This window comes from Aedes aegypti, chromosome 3, assembly GCF_002204515.2.
Source record: "Aedes aegypti strain LVP_AGWG chromosome 3, AaegL5.0 Primary Assembly, whole genome shotgun sequence".
Taxonomy (NCBI): domain Eukaryota; kingdom Metazoa; phylum Arthropoda; class Insecta; order Diptera; family Culicidae; genus Aedes; species Aedes aegypti.
Window position 1 is genome coordinate 404,697,861 of NC_035109.1, and position 20,756 is coordinate 404,718,616.

The following is a 20,756-nucleotide window of genomic DNA, read 5'->3' on the forward strand; positions in this document are numbered from 1 at the left end:
TTTGTGTAGATATTTTAGTTCTTTAGAAATCTTCAAAAATGTTCTGTGGATATATTTACTTTTATATATGAATATGCTCCAAACCCTTAAAATGATATGGTCTGGAGGCAATCAGTGATTTGCAGTTGGCTGACAAAACGTCGAAAGGTAGGAATTGGAAAAGAACGAAATGATCTTGGAAGAATTATTCTCTTCCTAAAGAATAAATAATTCGATATTTTATTCTTTTCGATGTGTTATTCCATTCTACGTTTGTTGTGTATTGATACGTTCTGTCAATTTATATGTGAATCTGAAAAAATTTAAACTGTGGAGATTATAAGCCAATGCGGCAATTTCAAAATTACAGGAAAAATTTTAAATGTTTCTGTATTATACATGATTTTCGAGCACACTTATTTTTCTTGAAAATTTACAACGATTTAGAAAATTATACAGATGATAAAATGTTCAAACTTCGGTAGAAACAGAATATTTTTGTATTATACGGTAATTTGTGAAAATATTGTAGTTCTTTCAATAAAATTTCATCGATCATGTTGTGCAAACTTGACAACCCTAAATATGAGAATATTTTAAAATCACAAAACCCATGGATCATTGCAAAAAAAAAAATCAAACTGTTGTTAGGATCGTATTTCTCCTGTATTATTCACAGTTTTGTGAAAATGTTGTAGTTCTTTGAAAAACATAAAAAATGTTCTAAAATATGTTAATTTTTATATCTAACAATTGAGCCATTGTCTTTAAATTGATAAGGTCTAGAGACAATCAATAAATTGCAGAAGAAATTTCAGAATTTTCTGTATTATACAAGATTTTGTGAAAGTATTGTAGTTCTTTGAACAAACAGCGATCAACGATGTTCAGGAAATTTGTTTCTCATGAACATATAAAGAAGAGTTTAAAATTACAAAACTGATGAGTTATTGCGATAAATATGAAATTACTGTGGAAAACCTGTATTTTCCTGAATTTTTCACTATTTTGTGAAAATATTGTAGTTTTTCCAACAGAAATTCATTATCAGTGTTCTGAAAATTGGATGGCCTTAAATATGAGTCTATTTTAAGATCATAAAATGTTTGGGTCATCGCGATAAATTTCAAGTTATAGTTGAAAATGTATTTTTTTTCTGTATTCTACGCATTTTTGTGAATATATTGTAGATCTTTAAACAAACAGCGATCAACGATGTTCAGGAAATTTGTTTCTCATGAACATACAAAGAGTTTAAAATTATAAAACTGATGAGTCATTGCGATAAATATGAAATTACTGTAGAAAACCTGTATTTTCCTGTATTTTTAAATATTTTGTGAAAATATTGTAGTTTTCCAACAGAAATTTATTATCAGTGTTCTGCAAATTTGATGGCCTTAAATATGAGTCTATTTTAAGATCATAAAATGTTTGGGTCATCGCGATAAATTTCAAGTTATAGTTGAAAATGCATTTTTTCTGTATTCTACGTAGTTTTGTGAATATATTGTAGTTCTTTGAACGGCTGACAATCAAAAATTCAATGCCAATTGTTTGGTTACATTAATACGATCATCATACATTAAAAAAATCTATAGGTTATCGCGATAAATTCTAAGTTATCTACAAATTACTGCCGGTTAGAAATTTTTTTAGGACTTGCTCCGGTGTTTTAAGTACTACAAATCAAACAGTAGTTCCCAAAAATATTTAAAAAATTTGACATGAATCTAGAAGCTCATACATTTCTGTAGGTGCCAAAATTTTACAAATCTGACTTAGGACAGCTGAGATATAGTGGGTTGAATTTAGCGTTCCAACTGATTTTGAGGCTTCGTCCTCGGTGTGTTAATAAAGTCAAACCAACCAATAGGAACACTATCTTTTCCACTATAGGTTCCTTTAATAGCGCAATTCACTGTTTTTTTTACATGCTTATGATACCCTTTACAACGGTGCAAGAAAGCAACATTTTTTTAGCAATATATTTATTGTAAAAAGACTTACGCTTCATTGTAAATGTGTTTTTTTTTTCACGTTTCGTTCAACCTCTCTTCTCCTCTATCAGCATGACGTATTAAATGGACGACTCCAATGTATGGCTATCAAATCGAAAAGTTCATCGATAAATTCATCACATTCCGGTTCCAGATGACGATTTTATATAACGCAAACTTGCGCTTCAATATTTCGTGTCTTTAAGCCGATCTGATCGGTTCGAAATAAAATATTGCTTTTTTTCAAAACTTATTTAAGCGCTACAGAATCTTACAACCGTTCAAGTCACGAGCTGGTTTTTTCGACCTTGTTTTCATATTCCTGCTGATTGGCAGTGATGCCAAAACTAAAAAGATTATACAGGTATCAGTGCTTTCTTTAAGGTATTCCTTCATTTTTAAGAAGTATCACATTGCAATGCATTATCAACTTTTTTTTTAATAAAACCATTTTACATTTCAATGAAGGATTCATGTGCTATTCGCGTTTATATTCAGCTTTAATACGCATACCGCAAAATAAAACTAGCAATTGAAAGGATCAGCTGTACCGAAACGAAAAACCACTCCCGCTCCCTCCATGTCAACTGAACCAGGTTTAGTTGCTTTTTTATGTTGTTTCGTTCTAACCTTCCGGATAATATGCATCAGCTACAATGATGTCTTATTGCTGTCTACCCTTCAGAAGCATGCGAATAAAAGTGATAACTAATCTGGAATGATAAGCCCAATGTGTGTGCATTGTACTCTGTAGCCAAAGTAAGGTGTTATCACTTGGAGAAAGTAACTACCCAGACAACCAGAAATCGCATAAAAGTTCACGTTACAACTCGTTTATTCATACTAATTACATCAAACCCGCAAAACACAGTGGATAAACTCGTCAGATTGATGAGCTTCCTCGCATAAAACACTTCTTTTCTGAGTTCATTTGTACATTTTGTTTCGTCCCGTACACTCGTCCAAAGTAAGTCGAATCAATCCGTAGCAGCTGTCAAATCAACATTTGTTATCATAAGTTAAGTCGCATACGATCACAGGTTGGTTCGGTAGAATATTTATACACTCACATAATATATGCACACATATCGCCTCCACTTTTGTACGTAGAAGGCTTTTTCGCGACATCTTATAAGTGAAATTTTGCACATACAAAGCCTCCAGGTGATTTCGTTATACGTACATTTTGGTTGTCTGAGTAGGAGACCATCTTTAACTTGTTGGCCGTTTTGTTTACAAACATTACTGCCCGGCCTGGATGATGCTGAAACTGAGACTAACCGTGCTGCCAATAGTGCGTACAAAATTGTAAAATGAGAGATAAAAGTAGAGTAACAAGTAGAAAAGAAGTGAAACCGCCTTGGACATGCCTAACGCTGAGAGCATTGCAAAACAGGAGAGTAGTAGTGAGGTACCAGATGGAATGCAAGTGACGATTTTGAGTTTACACTTTCAGTTTCGATTCGCGTGTTTAACGAAACTTTTGCGAGTTTTCTAGTGATTTCGAGGAAAATATAACTAAAAAATAAATCAGTTTGAGAACCACTGGTTCAGAAGTAAACAAGCCTCCGCGTACTCTGAATTTTTGGACCGTTTTTTTCCGTCGCGTTCGCAAGTAAAATTCGTGCGTCTGCATCCTGGGGAAACCCAAACCCGGTAGCAGTCAGGAGAAGCAGGATGCGGCCACCAGGACGTCTCAAAGGATCATAAACAGAAATGTTACTAAAACTGTCAATACTCTAACCTCAATCCCCAAAGACAGTATGGCAGAGTATGTGAACAAAACACTGACCCATCCAACCAGTACTTCGAAAAGTCCAACCCGTGTTCGATCTCTGGACAGAATATCGGGTCAATCGATGGCATACGCCAACACTGATGCCTGTACAAGTGAATTGGACTTTACGGAAGGCGATGGTGATACCGTCGCATCACCATTCATATCTCCAAACCAATTTGAACCACTGAGTGACGATGATGAGGGTGAACTTCCGAGTGCAAGTGCACAATCGAAGAAGCCTTCCAAAGTTAGATTGCCGCCGATTTTCATCATGGATTCCACAATCAGTGATATATTCAAGCTGCTGAAGAACTGTTCCACACCACAGAGTGAGGATTTCCTGTTAAAGCGCAACAAATCTTCGGTGCAACTCTTAACCAAATCAAAGGATGTGTTCGACAAAACCATATCGACATTAAAGAGTAAGAACGTTCCGTTCTTTACGCACGGTACGTCAGATAACGTCCCCGCTGAATTCGTTTTGTCACGATTGCCACTCGCCGAACTATCGAAACTGAAAGACGAACTAACGAGAGTTAACATTAACCCAAGTGACGTCAAAGTTCTGTCGACCACGAAGACATCTCAAGATACGTATGCACTATACGTACTCTATTTTCCTCGCGGTTCCGTAAAGATACAGGATCTGAGGAAAACGAAAGCACTGTTCAATGTAGCTGTATCGTGGAGATTTTATGAGAAACGTGCAGACGACGCTGCGCAATGCTATCGCTGTCAGCGTTTTGGACATGGCTCTACAAATTGCAACCTTGCACCCAAATGTGTGAAATGTGGTGGAAAACATCTCACCGATGGATGCACACTCCCCAAGAAAGCCAATCTCAGCAGCAAACAAAACGATAGGTCCCTGTTAAAATGTGCGAATTATGGTGCAAACCACACTGCCAATTTTCGTGGTTGTCCAACTAGGAAAGCCTATCTGGAAAACCTTGAGAAGAGAAAGACAAAGCCTGTACAACGCCCGCCTCGTATGACGAACGATGATTTCCCATCCCTAGTCGGCCAAGGTACAGCCCTCCATAGAACTTCTCCTAATGCAAAAGGAAGAGCTACTTATGCGCAAATCTCTGCCAACACACCTCTCGCAACTTCTGCAAACCATTGCAATGAAAATCTATTCACGATTTCTGAATTTTTGTGTCTCGCCAGAGATATGTTTGCCCGGCTCAGTGGTTGCCGAACTAAGGAACAGCAATTCTTCGCTCTGTCTGAGCTGATGATTAAGTACTTATACCATGGGTGATTTAACCAAGCTTAATATTGTCAACTGGAACAGTAGGTCAATCCTACCAAAGAGAATTGAATTTTTCGATTTTCTAAATCAGCACCAAATTGATGTTGTTACCGTAACAGAAACTTGGCTATCACCTAAAAATTCGTTTCACCATCCTGAATATCACTGCATTCGTAGTGACAGGAGATCAAATAACAACGAGCGAGGTGGTGGTGTCCTTATTGCTATCAAAAAAGGCACAATTGGACCTCACTACAGGAGCAATAGAAACCGTCGGGATAGAAATCCAAAATGCAGCGCAACCGATCCACATTATTGCCGCATATTTTCCAGGTGGACACAGAGGTACAAGTTGGAACACGTTTAGAAGGGACATTGACAACTTAGTGAGACGCCCCGAGCCTTTCTTCGTTGCGGGCGACTTTAATGCACGTCATCAGCAATGGAACTGTCTGAGAGCGAACAAAGCTGGAAACATTTTGGCCTCCCGCGCATCTTCCTCTGATTTCTTCATTCATGCCCCAAGCGCGTTCACATATAATCCTCAAAACGGTCGCAGGCCGTCAACGCTAGATCTGGTTCTTTCCAATAACTTGGTTAATATGTCAACGGTGTCTGTTGTTAACGATTTATCATCGGATCACCTGCCGGGTCGTTTCGGCATAGATCTAATCGCACCAGTAATCACTGTTACTTCCACATCACGATGTTACGCACGAGCTAACTGGCAACTGTACAATCGATTGGTGAATGAGAAAATCGATCTAACGGCCGGTGTGATAAACAACCTCAATTGCTCCGCAGCGATAGACAACTCCATCCTACTTCTGACCACAACTCTCAAGGAAGCAGAAGCAATAGCAGTTCCAAATGTGCCAACGAAGATGTATAAGGATGTCAAGGTCTCAAATTCTACTCGCCAGTTAATTCAGCTAAGAAACGTCCGTCGTCAACAATGTATTCGCACTCGTGATCCTCTAATGTTGATGATAGTTGAATCACTCAATAACCGGATTAGGGAGGAGTGCATGTTGGAAAGAAATCGTCAATTCTCTAGGACTCCAATCTGGAAAACGGTGCAAAAGATGTCTGGAAAATCAGCAAAGCTCTTTGTAAAACTGTTAAATATAGTCCACCACTGCATCAAATTGACACCAACACTCTAATATCATCACCTTCTGAAAAGGCAAACCTCCTCGCAGAATGCTTTGCTAGTACTCATCGTAACCCTTTACCAAGCGACGATCAAACAGCCATTGCTGTTGAGGAATCGTGTACTCTCATCGCTAATACGGCAACCGCGATAAACGATGTTCCAATGATTCGTCCCATAGAGATCGAAAGGATCATTAAATCTATGAAACAGAAGAAAGCACCCGGAAAGGACAAAATCCGGAACGCACTTCTTAAGAATCTTCCTCGAAAAGGATTGGTTATGCTCACTAAAATCATCAACGCATGCTTGAGGAGCTCCTACTTTCCAAAAGTGTGGAAACACGCAGTTGTCACTGCAATTCCTAAGCCAGGTAAGGACATAACTCTTCCTGCGAACTATCGTCCTATCAGTTTGCTGCCCAGCATGAGCAAAATACTTGAGCGAGTCATTTTGTCTCGAATCGAAGGACACCTCGAAGGTCACAACATCATTCCTGCGCAACAGTTTGGGTTCAAACGTGGTCACTCCACAAGTCATCAGCTAGTTCGTCTCACCCAGTTCATTAAAACTGCATTCACCAGTGGAAAGTCAGCTGGCATGGTACTTTTGGATGTGGAAAAAGCTTACGATTCCGTTTGGCAAGATGCAATTCTGCACAAAATGAGGACTGTCAACTTTCCACTGTACATCCTGAAGCTTCTGCAATCTTTCCTTAAAGAGCGTAGCTTCCAAGTCATCGTCAAGGGAGAGCTGTCTCACGTTCAACAGATACCCTATGGTGTTCCACAAGGTGCTGTGCTGAGCCCTATTTTGTACAATATCGTCACGTCAGACATGGTGATGGTGAACGGAGTCGAATATTTCCTATTCGCTGACGACACTGGCTTTGTGGCTGTCGACAAAAAAGCAGAGGTGGTCATCGAAAAGCTATTGAGGATTACCAACGGCAATGGAGAATTAGGATAAACCCGTCGAAAACTCAAGCTATCTTCTTAACTCGACGACGTAATCAACGTTTCCTACCACAAACGCAATTAACAGCAATGCACCATACTGTTCCTTGGTCGGATGAGGCCAAATACCTTGGCCTAGTGATGGATAAAAAGCTTAAGTTTGATAAGCATATTGCAAGCATATTAGGGAAATGTGACAAACTCATTAAAATGCTTTATCCTCTAATTTGTCGTCGATCACGACTTAACAGCGTGAATAAAATACTAATATATAAAATGATATTCCGGCCTATCATCACATACGGCTTTCCAGCTTGGCACAGCTGCGCTCAGTCTCGTCGCATGAAATTTCAAGTCAAGCAGAACAAGATCTTGAAAATGATGCTGGATTTACCATTCAACTGTTCATCTGAAGTATCACACACTGAACACTTGGGTTCATGGACCACAAAGCTGCTCCAAAAATTCTGGACTGGATGCACAATTTCGGAAAACGATTTGATCGTCAATTTGGTGCCATCATTTGTCTGTCATATAGTTTTAAGTAAATAATCCTTCCTCTTTCTGTCCCATCTCTAAAAGTAATGATTGCAGGTTTTTTACTAGTATTTTCCTGCAGAGCTGCTCAAACGATATTGTATAAATTACGTCAAATGACAAACTGAATTATGAAATAGTTGTAAGGAAAACCAAAACTCTATTGTTAATCTAATGATACACTTTGTAAACTGACAAAACAACAAATATACATGAATTGAATTGAATTGAATATAACCAATTACAAGTTTTCTGTTTGCGCAAATGATGGAAAATGGTTCAATAAGGCAGGAAGTGAGAAAATAAATGGCTTCCCGATTAACCCCTCTGCCGGCAGCTTCATTTTTTACCGCTAAAATTATATTCAAATCGTGATAACTTGTTTGTTTCTCGATATTTTCGGACCATTTTTTCTCAAGATCTCAAAAAACTCTTCTAGTTTAGGAATCCGTGTCAATATCTGTCATTGGTGATCTGGTTTAAAAGATATTCCGATGTTTCTTGGGGGACCGACATTTTTCATTCAAAATGTATTTGGCGGCCATTTTGTTTTTGGTCAATTCATCAAAAAAATAAAATGTGTACTATGCAAAACCAGGTAATAAGAATCTACTCTGTAAAAACCGTACAAATCGGTTCAGTATTCTGGGAGAAATCTTATTATTGTGATATTAGGTTTTTTAGAGTTTTCAAGATCTTTATTTGTCCAGCGTGGTACCAGAAATATAAATGGTCATTACTCAAAGCCGGCTGCACCAAATTGCTTCATTTTTTCACAACATACTCGCATTGATATATCATTCCGAGTAGTGAATATCCGAACACGATAAAAATTCTGAGAAATTAAAGTGGGTTATGGTTAACCCGTCGGTTCCCTAAGGAATTTTGGAATATCTCCGGAACCAGATAACCAATGATCAATTTTGACACAGATTTTAAAACTAGAAGAGTTTTAAAAAAACTTGTGAAAAAATGGTGCCAAAATTTCGATAAACTAAAAAGTTATCGCGATTTGAATATTTTGTTGACGGTAAAAAATGAAGCTGTCAGTAGAGGGGTTTATCATTGAAGTGTTTGTGAATTGTTGTCATAAGGTGTGTGTTTAGGAAATCCAAGAAAAATTGATTGAGCTGAATAAAGCTTATCAGTTTTCACTCTGCATATTGGAAAAAAATTTTAACATTATGACAAGGTAAATGATACATTATTTTGCTGACAGTGTTTAAAATTTTACTTGCAATCGAAACAGACACCCTCAGTGTATAAGTGCTGGTGATCTTCTATTTTTAGGCGACAATGGTGTCTGCCACGTCAGAATGCAGACCAATGAGGGGAAGGGGAAGGATGTGATGATGCATTCAACTGGCTCCCACGGACGGTAGACCGTATATACCACTGCGTCTATGCTTGTTCATGCGAGAAGCGTAGGGAAACGGTTTATTTCTGTCCGTCTCGGGTTCTAGCAAATGCTACGAACTGTGATAGATTAACTGTGGATATATTAAGAGTTATAGATAGAAGCAAGTGAAAGATACAACTACAAATTACGAGGAAAGGGACGGGCCTGGGTTTAAACCCATGACCTTTTGCTTATGAGGCAGAAGCGGTAGCCATTAGACCACCAACCCCGTCTTTACTTGCAATCGAAAATAACAGGAAAAAATCAGAAGGGGTTGTGTACAAGACACGACCGCATGACGTTAACTACGCCGACGCCAAGTGATTTTTTGCATTTGAGTTTTAGTCGATTTTCATAGTTGCAGCCTTCCTTTAGTTCAAACTCTAACATAATATCGTGATGGTCGCATCATTTTAGATTTTCAATTGACACCCAGTATATTGCCGTAAGATGTACTTAAAATCAAAAGAAGAATAGACGGGGTTGATGGTCTTATGGCTACCGCTTCTGCTTCATATGCAGAAGGTCACGGGTTCAATCCCAGACCCGTCCCTTTCCTCGTACTTTGTAGTTGTATATATCTCACTTGCTTCTATCTTCCATTCTAAATATATCACACTCAAACTATTCGTTCATAGCAAACGCTAGAACCAGAGACGGACAATAAACCGTTTCCCTAACGCTTCCTACTTCCACGCGAACGCCTCTTTTTTTTTTTTTTTAATTTCTTTATTAGTATCATTCCAAACATTACATTCATTTCTTATATCTAGGTGTTCTGTGTTATTAGACAACACTATCATCCTAATTTGGTAAAACAAATTTAAGATTTAATTAACATTTTGTTAACAACATATTACATTTCATTTGCCGTAGCAGTTCAGATTTTTTACAGGTGAGTTTATTTCACCTGCTTATAAGAGAAAAAAAACGCTTTGAATATACTTAACCTAACTTAACCTAAACATATAACGCATTAATCGTGGCAATAGAAGATTGTAACGATTTTTGCCTGAAATTATTTATTATTTTATTTGACATTTGTTCCAATGTTTCAACATTGGATATTCTATGTAACTCATAGGTACTATACCAGGGAGGAATCCTCAGAATCATTTTCAAAATTTTATTTTGAATTCTCTGCAGAGCTTTTTTCCTGGTATTACAACAGCTAGTCCATATTGGTACAGCATACAACATGGCTGGCCTGAAAATTTGTTTGAATATCAAAAGCTTGTTCTTAAGACAAAGTTTTGATTTTCTATTAATAAGGGGATAGAGACATTTTACATATTTGTTACATTTGGCTTGAATACCCTCAATGTGATTTTTGAAAGTTAAATTCTTATCTAGCATGAGCCCTAGATACTTAACTTCATCTGACCAATTTATTGGAACCCCTCTCATCGTGACAACATGTCTACTTGGAGGTTTCAATTAAAGAGCTTTTGGTTTATGTGGGAATATTATTAGTTGAGTTTTGGAAGCATTAGGAGAAATCTTCCATTTTTGCAAGTATGAAGAAAAAATATCCAAACTTTTTTGCAATCGACTACAGATGACACGCAGGCTTCGTCCTTTGGCGGAGAGGCCTGTGTCATCCGCAAACAAAGATTTTTAACATCCCTGAGGTAACTCAGGTAAATCAGATGTGAAAATATTGTATAATATTGGTCCCAAAATGCTGCCTTGGGGAACACCAGCTCTTACAGGAAGTCTTTCAGATCAGACGCGAACGCCTTTCTTACGCCTGATACATAGGCAGTCTGCTAACCACAAAAGCAAACCTCTCCGCCATGCCTTTCCCCCAATCCATACACTCCCGCATGAACTGGCGTAGATGCAGTGGAATATACGGTCTACGTGGGAGCCAGTTCAATGCATCATCAATTCCTCCCCCTTCCCCTCATTGGTCTGCATTCTGACGTGGCAGGTGCCATTGTTGCCTAAAACTAGAAGATCACCAGCACTTATACACTGAGGATGCCTGTTAGTCCCAAGCAGTCATTCGGATGGTTCCTTGTGTAAGTGCAGCTGATCTGGCGATACTGGAGTAGCATCCAAGGGCGGCCAATCAAGCTCAAGCTCAAGTAAGATGTACTTAACATCAAAAGAAGAATGAGCGAAGAAGCAGAAAATGGTCTCCTTTTATAGTGCACTAGCCAACCCAAAGGAATCGTGGAAGACAATATGAACGAGTTTGGTTGCGTAAGAAAGGGGTCGACATTTTCCCAATTTTCGACAGTCTATCGTCAAAAATCAAAAGTTTTCTCCATTTCAGTAAAATGTTGTATAAATTTTCGACCGTTTGATGGAAAAATATTGAAAATCTACCGATAAATGGCTGAGTTATTAGTATTTAAAATCTTACATAATTTTGTGACGGTCGCAACATTTTAGATTTTCAATTGACACCCAGTATTGCCGTAAGACGTAGTTAACGTCAAAAGTGTACATTTCCTTAAATATTTCTCACCACTAACACAATTGCAATCATGATTATTATAAGTTTTTATCTTGACTGGTATTTTTTAAACTTAGTTTTGGATTTCGGCTTGTAGTCACAATCAAAGGCGTTGATAATTTTAATTCACCGCCGACGTTTTGATCCCTTCTCCGGCTGTGTAATATCTGTGCGCGAGACGTGTGTACATTAGTACCTGGCAATTACCCATTATGACCAGTGAGGATACCACATTTATGAATGAGGAAACCACTAACCCGTCATACTTTCGTGTTAAAGCTACGGCTTTCAAACAAGATTTTTTTTTGTTTTCTATCATTATTAACGTGATTTTTAGCCCTGGGCTAGTTCATCTCGGGACCAACGGCTTTACTTCCCTTTCGAAGGAAGTCGTCACTATAACCTTTGCGTCATAACTGACTATCTTGGGATTTGATCCCAAGTCCTCGGCGTGAGAGACGTGAGTTCTAAGCACTACACCAGGTCCGTCCCCTTCAAAGAAGTTGATTAACTCCGACAGTAGCGTAGCTAGGGGGGTGCGGTGGGTGCGGTCCGCACCGGGCCCCGAACTTCTAGGGGCCCCAAAATCGAGTTAAGGATTTATCACAGAAAAAAAAAAATGAAATAGCTCCCCAAAATCAACATGCACATGGCACGGTGATATGGGGCCTCTTAATTATGCATTATTTTTGTTTATTCAGGTGGGCTAGATTTAAATTGGGCCTAGGGCCCCGTCGTGACCATGGCCGTGGGCCCCCACGTTTTGGGAACCTTAACAAAAATAGTTTTAAGTTATTCCAATAAAAACAGGTGTTGTTCAATGGACCTGACACATAATATGGCCCAGAGCCTCCTTTTAGCTAAAGCGGCCTTGAAGAATACTCAGGTGCAAATGTTAAAGATGTTAAGTTTGACCTACGGTCCTAGATTCATGAATGATTTCCAACGATTTACTCAGTTTTATAGGCTCCGCTATTTTACACGGTCTGACCCAAACAGGTCTTTATGTTGATTTCAACCCTTGAGATATTTTCAAATTTTCATTGATTATCTGCTATTCATTTCAAAATTAATCCTTTAGTGATAATTCTAAAAGGACCAGCAGGAGAAATACTGCGTGTCTGCAATAGGTAAACATAATGTTTCCTTCTGGCACTTCTTCTGATAAATCGCGTTACGAAGTATGTCAATGATTCCTCGACGGATTTCACTGAACAATCTCTAATGATTTTTCCATAAAATTGCTCATAAATCGAGATTTTTTTAGGTATCAATCATCCAAGAATTCTTTCCAATATTTATCAAAATTTAACCTCGGGTAACATAAATTTTACCAAAAATGTGTGATTACATATATCCAGAGCTTCCTCCAAATTTTCGTTGAACAATCACCAAAACATTCTCAAGAATTGGATTGAGTGTTCTTTCAGGAATTATAACAGAAAACTTTTACTGGTTTTCTTCCAGTGTCTATATTACCAACCAATTACTCAAGGAAATTTGCACATTTTTTATAGTGATTCCTGAAAGAATTACTTTGGACGAAAAACAGTTTTACCCTAGTACCCAAGTAGACGCAAGTTTTTAGGTAATTTTAGAAATGTTATTAATTAATCAACTTGTTTAAACATGGTTAAATTAAGTTATAATAACAACAAGCTTCTCCTGAAATAACATGGGAACATGAAATTTAGTTATTTTAATTACAAACATATAACTTCGAGTTAATTATTTGTTCTTTAAATAACAAACTTTAACATTATAATGTTAAGTCAAGAGCAAATTTCTGTTATTATAATAATCAGTTTATCTAAGTAAATAACTAGTGTAGTAGTGTATGGTTCGTCGAATCTGTTGCATGCTCCTTTGCGAGCGAGCGACGGAATCCGGATTAATTGTTCCTGGTTCGCGTTGTTCGGGTGAAAAAAGAAAAGAAAAAAAATCAGAATACGTGAGTAGTGTCCGGTTTGGTTAGTAACCGTAATATTGATATCCCTCAACCGTGTATATGCTCACGTATTCATTTTAAATTAGGTATCTTTATCGTTTACCAAAACGAATCCTTCCCCCAATTAACACGCCCCAAATTGACCTGCATTCGGACGCATCTGGCGCCGGTATCCTTTGTTATAATAATAGATCGTTGCACGCAAGACATAACCTCGAGACTCCATATAAAAAAATGTGAACAATTCCAGCAGCGAATGTCAAGTCCATATAAAAAAATCCAAAACATTCCAGCAGTAAGTGTCAAAGAGCAGGACAGTCAATTGAGCGTGATGAAAGAAGGACCGAGAAGGAGAATTTTTCGGGACGTCACCATGCACTCTTCTATGAGAGCACGAGTATTTATACATTGAGGATGTTACTGATCCTGTGTAGCGTCTGTTGGTTCCCTGTGTAAATACAGCTGTTCTTGAAATAACGGAGTAGCAACTGCGGGCGGCTAATCATGCCAATCACTAGTTTAATCATTCAGCTATTCACCTTCTCTTGGGTAATAATCCCTCTGGCATCTTCATAATCCAATCCAGATTTTGTTCATGGATTCTTCAAGAATTCTTACGAGAAAAATTCTAAACAATTTGCAAATGGTAAACCAAGAATTTCTCTGATGAGACCTCCTAAGTTTTCTCCGCAAAAGGTACGTCAAGAAGTGCCTTCAGGAGTTTTCTAAACTATTCCTTCACAAACAACTCCAGGGATTCTTCAACATTTTGCTTGTTATTTCAAATATACCTCTCGAGATTTCTCTTAGGATTTCCAACTGGTAACTATCTTATTAGTTTGCAATGATTCCTCAGATCATTGGCAATCAATTGGATTCGTCCTTTAAATTTTCTAGGCAGTCCTTCATGGAACCGCCTTTAACTTACTTCAGGCATTACTGGAAGTAGTTCTACAAGCGATACATGCAGTAATCAGTCCAGATTCTTCATAGTGATTCCACCACATTTTATCCCCAGGATTATTCTTAATATTCTTACACGAGTTTTTTTAGAGCACATAAAATAACTTAAAATAACTTCGACGGAGTTCCAAATATATATTTTCACTTTACGACTTTTCCAAGAATATAACGAGGAATTACTAACATAATTCTATGAAAGTTTTCAATATATTCTTCTTTATGTTTTGTCACACAAAATTTTAAAATAATTTCTTTGAAGATCCTTTGAAAAAGTCATACGAGAACTTCTGAAGTTGATTCATATATTTTTATTGGAGTCCAGGAGGTGGTAGGTCATTTGGTATAAAGTCGTTTGGCATAATGGTCGTTTGTCATAATAATCGTTTGACATAATGAGTCTGAAACCAAGAATTTCTTAGGATGATATTCGTTTTTACATTTCAATTGAATCTTTGTGATGACATCAGGCTTGTTGTGGGGTCAATGAATACAAAATGTCACTTTATTTAACAATCATGTGCTCTTGAATAAACTAAAGCATATTAGGAAAGTTATTGCTAATAGTATTTTATTATTTATTCAGAAATTACCCTTCTTTCAAATCTTAGTTCTTTTTTTGAGTTCCGCTATTGGAATAGATTTTTGCACAGAAGGTTTTGATATATTTAGCACAAATTTACCCTTCTTTCAAACATTTTATTTAGTTTTTTCTAAGTATGATGTTACCATTATTAAAGGTATGAAAACTGATTTCAATAATGGTCGACATCGGGAAACCGACATTCTGGGAAAAGTAGAACAACCCATCGAAGTAACAGCAGTAATCGGTTTCTCTTTTCGCTGATAACTTGAGCAGATAAATGTTATCGATTGCCACCCTTTTATCAGTTGAAGGCAAAAAAATATCTAAAAAATATATGAAATTTATTTAAATTTCAAATCAGTTTTTATACCTTTAATGATGGTAACATCATACTTAGAAAAAACAAAATAAAATGTTTGAAAGAAGGGTAAATTTGTGCTAAATATATCAAAACCTTCTGTGCAAAAATCTATTCCAATAGCGGAACTCAAAAAAAGAACTAACCCAAGTAACCACTAGCCCGCTAATTCGCCTTTTTGGGCTTATAGGGCTGATATACGGCTAATGTATGGCTTGTCAGCTCTGTAATAGCCCTATATTAGCACGGAGGGCGAATTAAAGTGCCATTTGGTTACTTGTGAAGATTTGAAAGAAGGGTAATTTCTGAATAAATGATAAAATACTATTAGCAATAACTTTCCTAATATGCTTTAGTTTATTCAAGAGCACATGATTGTTAAATAAAAAGACATTTTGTATTCATTGACCCCACAACAAGCCTGATGTCATCAGAAAGATTCAATTGAAATGTAAAAACGAATATCATCCTAAGAAATTCTTGGTTTCAGACTCATTATGCCAAACGATTATTATGACAAACGACCATTATTGTCATTACTCCAAACGCCAGTTCCCCGAATGCCAGTTCTCTGAATGTCCCGCTTCTTTGAATAGCCTATTTCTCCAAAACGTTTGTGGCACTCATAATTGTCGTAACTTTAAACATTTCAGGGTGGTGAAATGGCGGTTCTTTCGAGTTTTACCGTCCTCAGCAATTTTGCCAACATGTGTATAGCCGAAAATAACAGAATACCTCCTTCTTTTGATTGCTTATCGTTCTTTCGCGTTCATCATATTATAGCACCTATTTAAACTATTATAGCACCTATTTAAACTGCACTACTCTTTGGTGAAAAGGGTCATTCGGGAAACCGGCATTCGGAGAAACGACATTCAGGGAAAAGTAGCAAAATCACTTTGATGATTCTGAACGCATTTATAATTCGTTTTATTATGCCGCAATAATTTTTGGCGTCCAATCTTCTATTGGTTTAATAATAAATTTTGCCTTCTTTTAATAATAGGCTGTTTTTTATATTTATACTGTTTTAAATTTTATTATTAAGTTAAGCTTAATGACAATCATTTTTATTTTTTTGTTATTTATCAATTCTTGCAAGACGTGCTGTTACATAGTTACTTTAGAACCTGCCAATATTCATCATATTTTTTTTTTGCAAACATCAAGTGTTACGTCCAAACTGGGACAGAGCATGATCTGCGGTGAAATATTCTATGCGCGTTTCTTTTATTAATAACTTTCTTTGTCAATTTACTATTTTCGAATATGTATATCGCAACAAGCTCAACGATACTCAATGTTGGGATGTTGAGAAAATTATAATTCTGAAAAGATCTTCCACCAGACCCGTCACGAGTTTTATTTAGTTATGCTCTCTTCAATTTTCGACATTCATAGCTTGGAATATCCCTGAACGACCACCACACTTATTGAGAGGTCAGTGGTGTTGATCTCGGTAAAACCTTCGAAAATGCCGATATTCATTCTAAGTCAATCATTATGCCAAAAGGCCATTATGACAAATGACCATTATGGCAAATGACCATTAAGCCAAACGATAATGTTCGACTAAACGACTTTATGCCAAACGGGGTACAATCTTCCACAAAATGTCGCTCCAGAAATTACATTACGATGAAAATCCTGAAGGTAGATGATAATTCAAAAATAAAAGCTATATTTATTTACATTGAGATCAGATTTTTTAGCGCAGGGACTCTGCATTAGTAGCTTGATACAAATCTACTTTATCTCATTAGGTAGCTAATTTTCACGGCGTTGCGTACCTCTATTTCAGGGGCCCCTAAATTTTCCTCCGCACCGGGCCCCGAAAATTCTAGCTACGCCACTGAACTCCGAGCCCTGAAGAAGATCTAAATCATATGAACGAAACGTCGGCGATGAACTAAAACTATCAATGCTTTTAATTGCAACTGCAAGCCGAAATCCAAAAATGAGTTCATAATTATTTATATAGCTGAAATTTTTAAATTTACTTCCACCTTAATAGCTGTGAAAGTGCTCATAGCAACACTAAGCTGAGAAACTGAGCCTTAAAATCGGCAGTCAATCCAGAAATGTTCAGAATCGCGATCAGCGGAGCATGTCGTGTTCGATTGCCAGCAGTGCTGTAAAACGGTGAACAGAGTCTGATCACTAGACTGGCCCAGCTCAGTATGGGAGAAAAATAAAGTTGTTTGATTCCAAGGGGCACCCCCCAGGATTATTTCTTGGGGTTAGAGGAAGCCTTTCTGAAAAATTCAGCTCATTTGGTTGTTCCATGAGCTGGCGCATTTGAATTGAAGTTAATATGGGATTTTCAGCTCAAACATATGAGCAACAGCACATCATCTGCTGTTTGGTTCAGGAAAATTGATGATCGCGTTCAATTGGACCCAGAATTTCAAAAACACTACTTGATATAATAGCGAAGAATATTGTAGAAGATTGTACCACGATCAAAATTAATAAAGTTGGTGTTTTAACCATCTGAAGTATATCATGCAATACTGCTTGCATTTCTTCGACATAGCTTGGAGGTAACCACTAAGCGCATCATAGCCACCTATGACGCTGGGCGAGCTGAGGCACATGTCGCATGCATATAAGTGACTGTACGGGAGTGCTGATCTAAGCCTAACTTTCAACAGCTGAAAAAGTAATGAAAATGAGATTAAATCCAGATACAACCTTCTGCAATTATGTTCATTAGGGTATCAACTAGTGTATTTGTCACTCTGGGCTTTTTTGAACGCGAACAATTAGTATACGGAACGAAACAGTGACATAGGGTCAATATTCAATATATTAGAGACGAATATCCCATACAATCTTCATAACGATTGCGCCAGCTGGTGGAGCAACCAATTGAGTTGAAATTTTGAGAGAGCGTTTTTCTTACCCTAAGGCTCATATCTAGGGGGTGCCCCATTAAGTTTTACAACTTTTTTGTTTAAGGGCCAGTCTACTGTTCACGCATACCAGAAAAATGCTACAGCATCGGTGGTTCATTTTGTGCGATTGCGTTCTTGCTTTCTTTGCTCACGATCGCCCGAACACATATACTGTAAAGGGCATCGCATCATTTTATTTTGACATGCAATCACGCGTCCGATTCCCTGTGATATTTCTACAATAAGACTACATATCGGTCAATTTTCTCATTACTGTCGAACATTAGTTTGTAATCTATCTATTATAATAATAATCCATCCAATTATTTACAAAAATAGCTATGAACGGAAAAAAGGACGGCTGTGAGCAGACTCTGCTCATTCAGCAATCACGCTCTTTTTACATTTGTTTTGTTCTGGTTCTCCGATGCAAGAATCTGTGACCACGATCGCCCGATGTTGGTTCGTGAGCGTGTGAGCGTGGATCCTACTTAATATTGGTTCATTTTGCGTAAACGTCATGATTCTTTCCACCACTGATTGCCAGCGTTTCATTGATAATATTTCGTGTGAGGATACGTGTCGAAGGAAATTTGTGGCTTTCTTTCCAAATTTTACATGTCGGAATATTTTCAAAGATGGCATATTTTAATAGTTACTTCAGTGTATCACGACATCCTTTCTTATTCAGATACAGTTTTGAATATTTTGCTCAACAGTTGTATAGATATAGACTAGATTTCACTTCTTTGGCAACGTTTTCCCCATGTTATCACTTTTATTGCTAAAATACCTACACGCCAATTAAAATGAGGTTGAAAGTTTAAAATATGAATAGCAAATATGGAATAAGTATCAAAAGCAGACTTTTGGCGAATAACCCACACAACCACCACCAACTTTCCACGATTGTCGCTTTTACAACCAACCACTCTTGGGCTGCCGTTTGATAGTTTTCACATCGGCAATTTTGTTGATCGGACGGAGACAGGTTGGCGAGGAGGCAGCCCGTGCAGCGTCTGCCGAAGGATCTCCACTGCTGCTACCGATCAGTTTTTCGGTACTCGAAGTCACCTCCGACTGCTGCTGCTGTTCGGCCATGGTCTCCACTTTGACCGTGGGCGGTGGCGATGTCACTTTGGGAGGCACTGGTGGAGGTGATTGCGGCTTGGGTGCTATTGGGGGTGGTACTGAAGCAGGAGATGGCTGTTTAGGGGTAGCTCCAAGGTTCTTGGTAGCTGGGAGAGGTGTGGCTGGGGTCGTGGAAAGGACTGGGATAGAGATATTTGATGGGGCTGGAGTCTGTTCTTCTTTGCTTGGAGGAGGAGGTAGCATTCCCTGGCCAGGTTGCGGCTTAGCAGCAATCGGGCGAGATACGGCAATATCTCCAGCTGCTGCAGCGTCTGGTGCTGACGGCGTTGGAGCCTTACGTTTGATGACCTTTGGCGGTGAGTTAACTCCTGCCACTAGCGGAGAAGGGTCATCCGCATGGACTACTGTTTCGCCTGGTTTTTCTTCAACCTTTTTTACTGGTTCTGGTTGACCCGGAGCATCTGATTTCGGTAGAACTGGCGAAGAAGGCTTCGAGGGCTGTGGAGTTGGAGGTTTGATCTCAACAGTTGGGGCAGCGTCGACAAGACTGTCGTTGGATTCCGATTTCTTAATCAACTGAGATTCAGTGCTGGTAATGCGAATCATTGGAGGAGGGGATTGAACTGGTTGAATGGGACTCTTCATTGGAGGAGGAGATTTGATTGTTGGAGGAGATCTTACTCCCAAATTGGTTTTCGTCTCTACGGGAGCAGATGGTTCGGGAGAAGTAGGTTTGCTGCCGCTTATGGAAGCCAATGGAGTTTTACCTTCCATTCGTGGCGCTGGTGAACGACTCAGATTACCAGGTGTTCTAGCATCTCCAGTTTTCAACGATTTCATCGGCATTGGCGATGGAGTTTTGCTCAACATGGTCTGCAACTGAGCTGTGAGCATGTTCAGCGGAGTCGTAGAACGACTGTGCTTGCCTGAGGCATGTAGTGTATTTCCTGGCGAGACGTCACCTCCCGTTTCTTCGGCCAATTGGTTGATCAACTGCAACAGTGTATTGGTAGTTTCGTCTTCGTATCCGTCCATCATTGGCGAAGCACTTCTTGATCGCGGCAGAGGGCTCCGCTCTACCAGCCGACGAGCTTCATTCATTGCCTTCTGAAGCTGTTGCTGCTGCCGGAAACTGTCCCGGTTCTTGCAGCGACCGATCTGCGAGTTGGTTTCAATGCCAACACCGGACATGACCTGACCCCACTTGGCCGAGGTCGTCTGTGTGGCTACCTTCCTGGCCACACGTCGGAATCTTGCCAATGGGTTGGCGTCTTCCTCCTCGTCTTCTTCTTCCAGTGCATTGTCCTGCATATCGACAGGCGCCACGTGGAAGTCCTTCATTAGACGACGTTCCCAGATCTTCATGCGCTTGGCGAGGACAGCTGTGAACAT

At 38.6% G+C, this 20,756-nt stretch overlaps 1 protein-coding gene across 1 annotated transcript in view; it reads right to left on the reverse strand.

The window, feature by feature from the left end:
* Positions 1-18,899: 18,899 nt before the first annotated feature.
* LOC5566698 (transient-receptor-potential-like protein) overlaps positions 18,900-20,756 on the reverse strand; it is a 53,812-nt gene continuing 51,955 nt past the window's right edge. Inside the window, exon 10 of the mRNA XM_001651056.2 lies at positions 18,900-20,746. Within this exon, the coding sequence (XP_001651106.2) occupies positions 19,191-20,746 (1,556 nt within the window). The 3' untranslated portion in view covers positions 18,900-19,190. The remainder of the gene's footprint in view (positions 20,747-20,756) is intronic.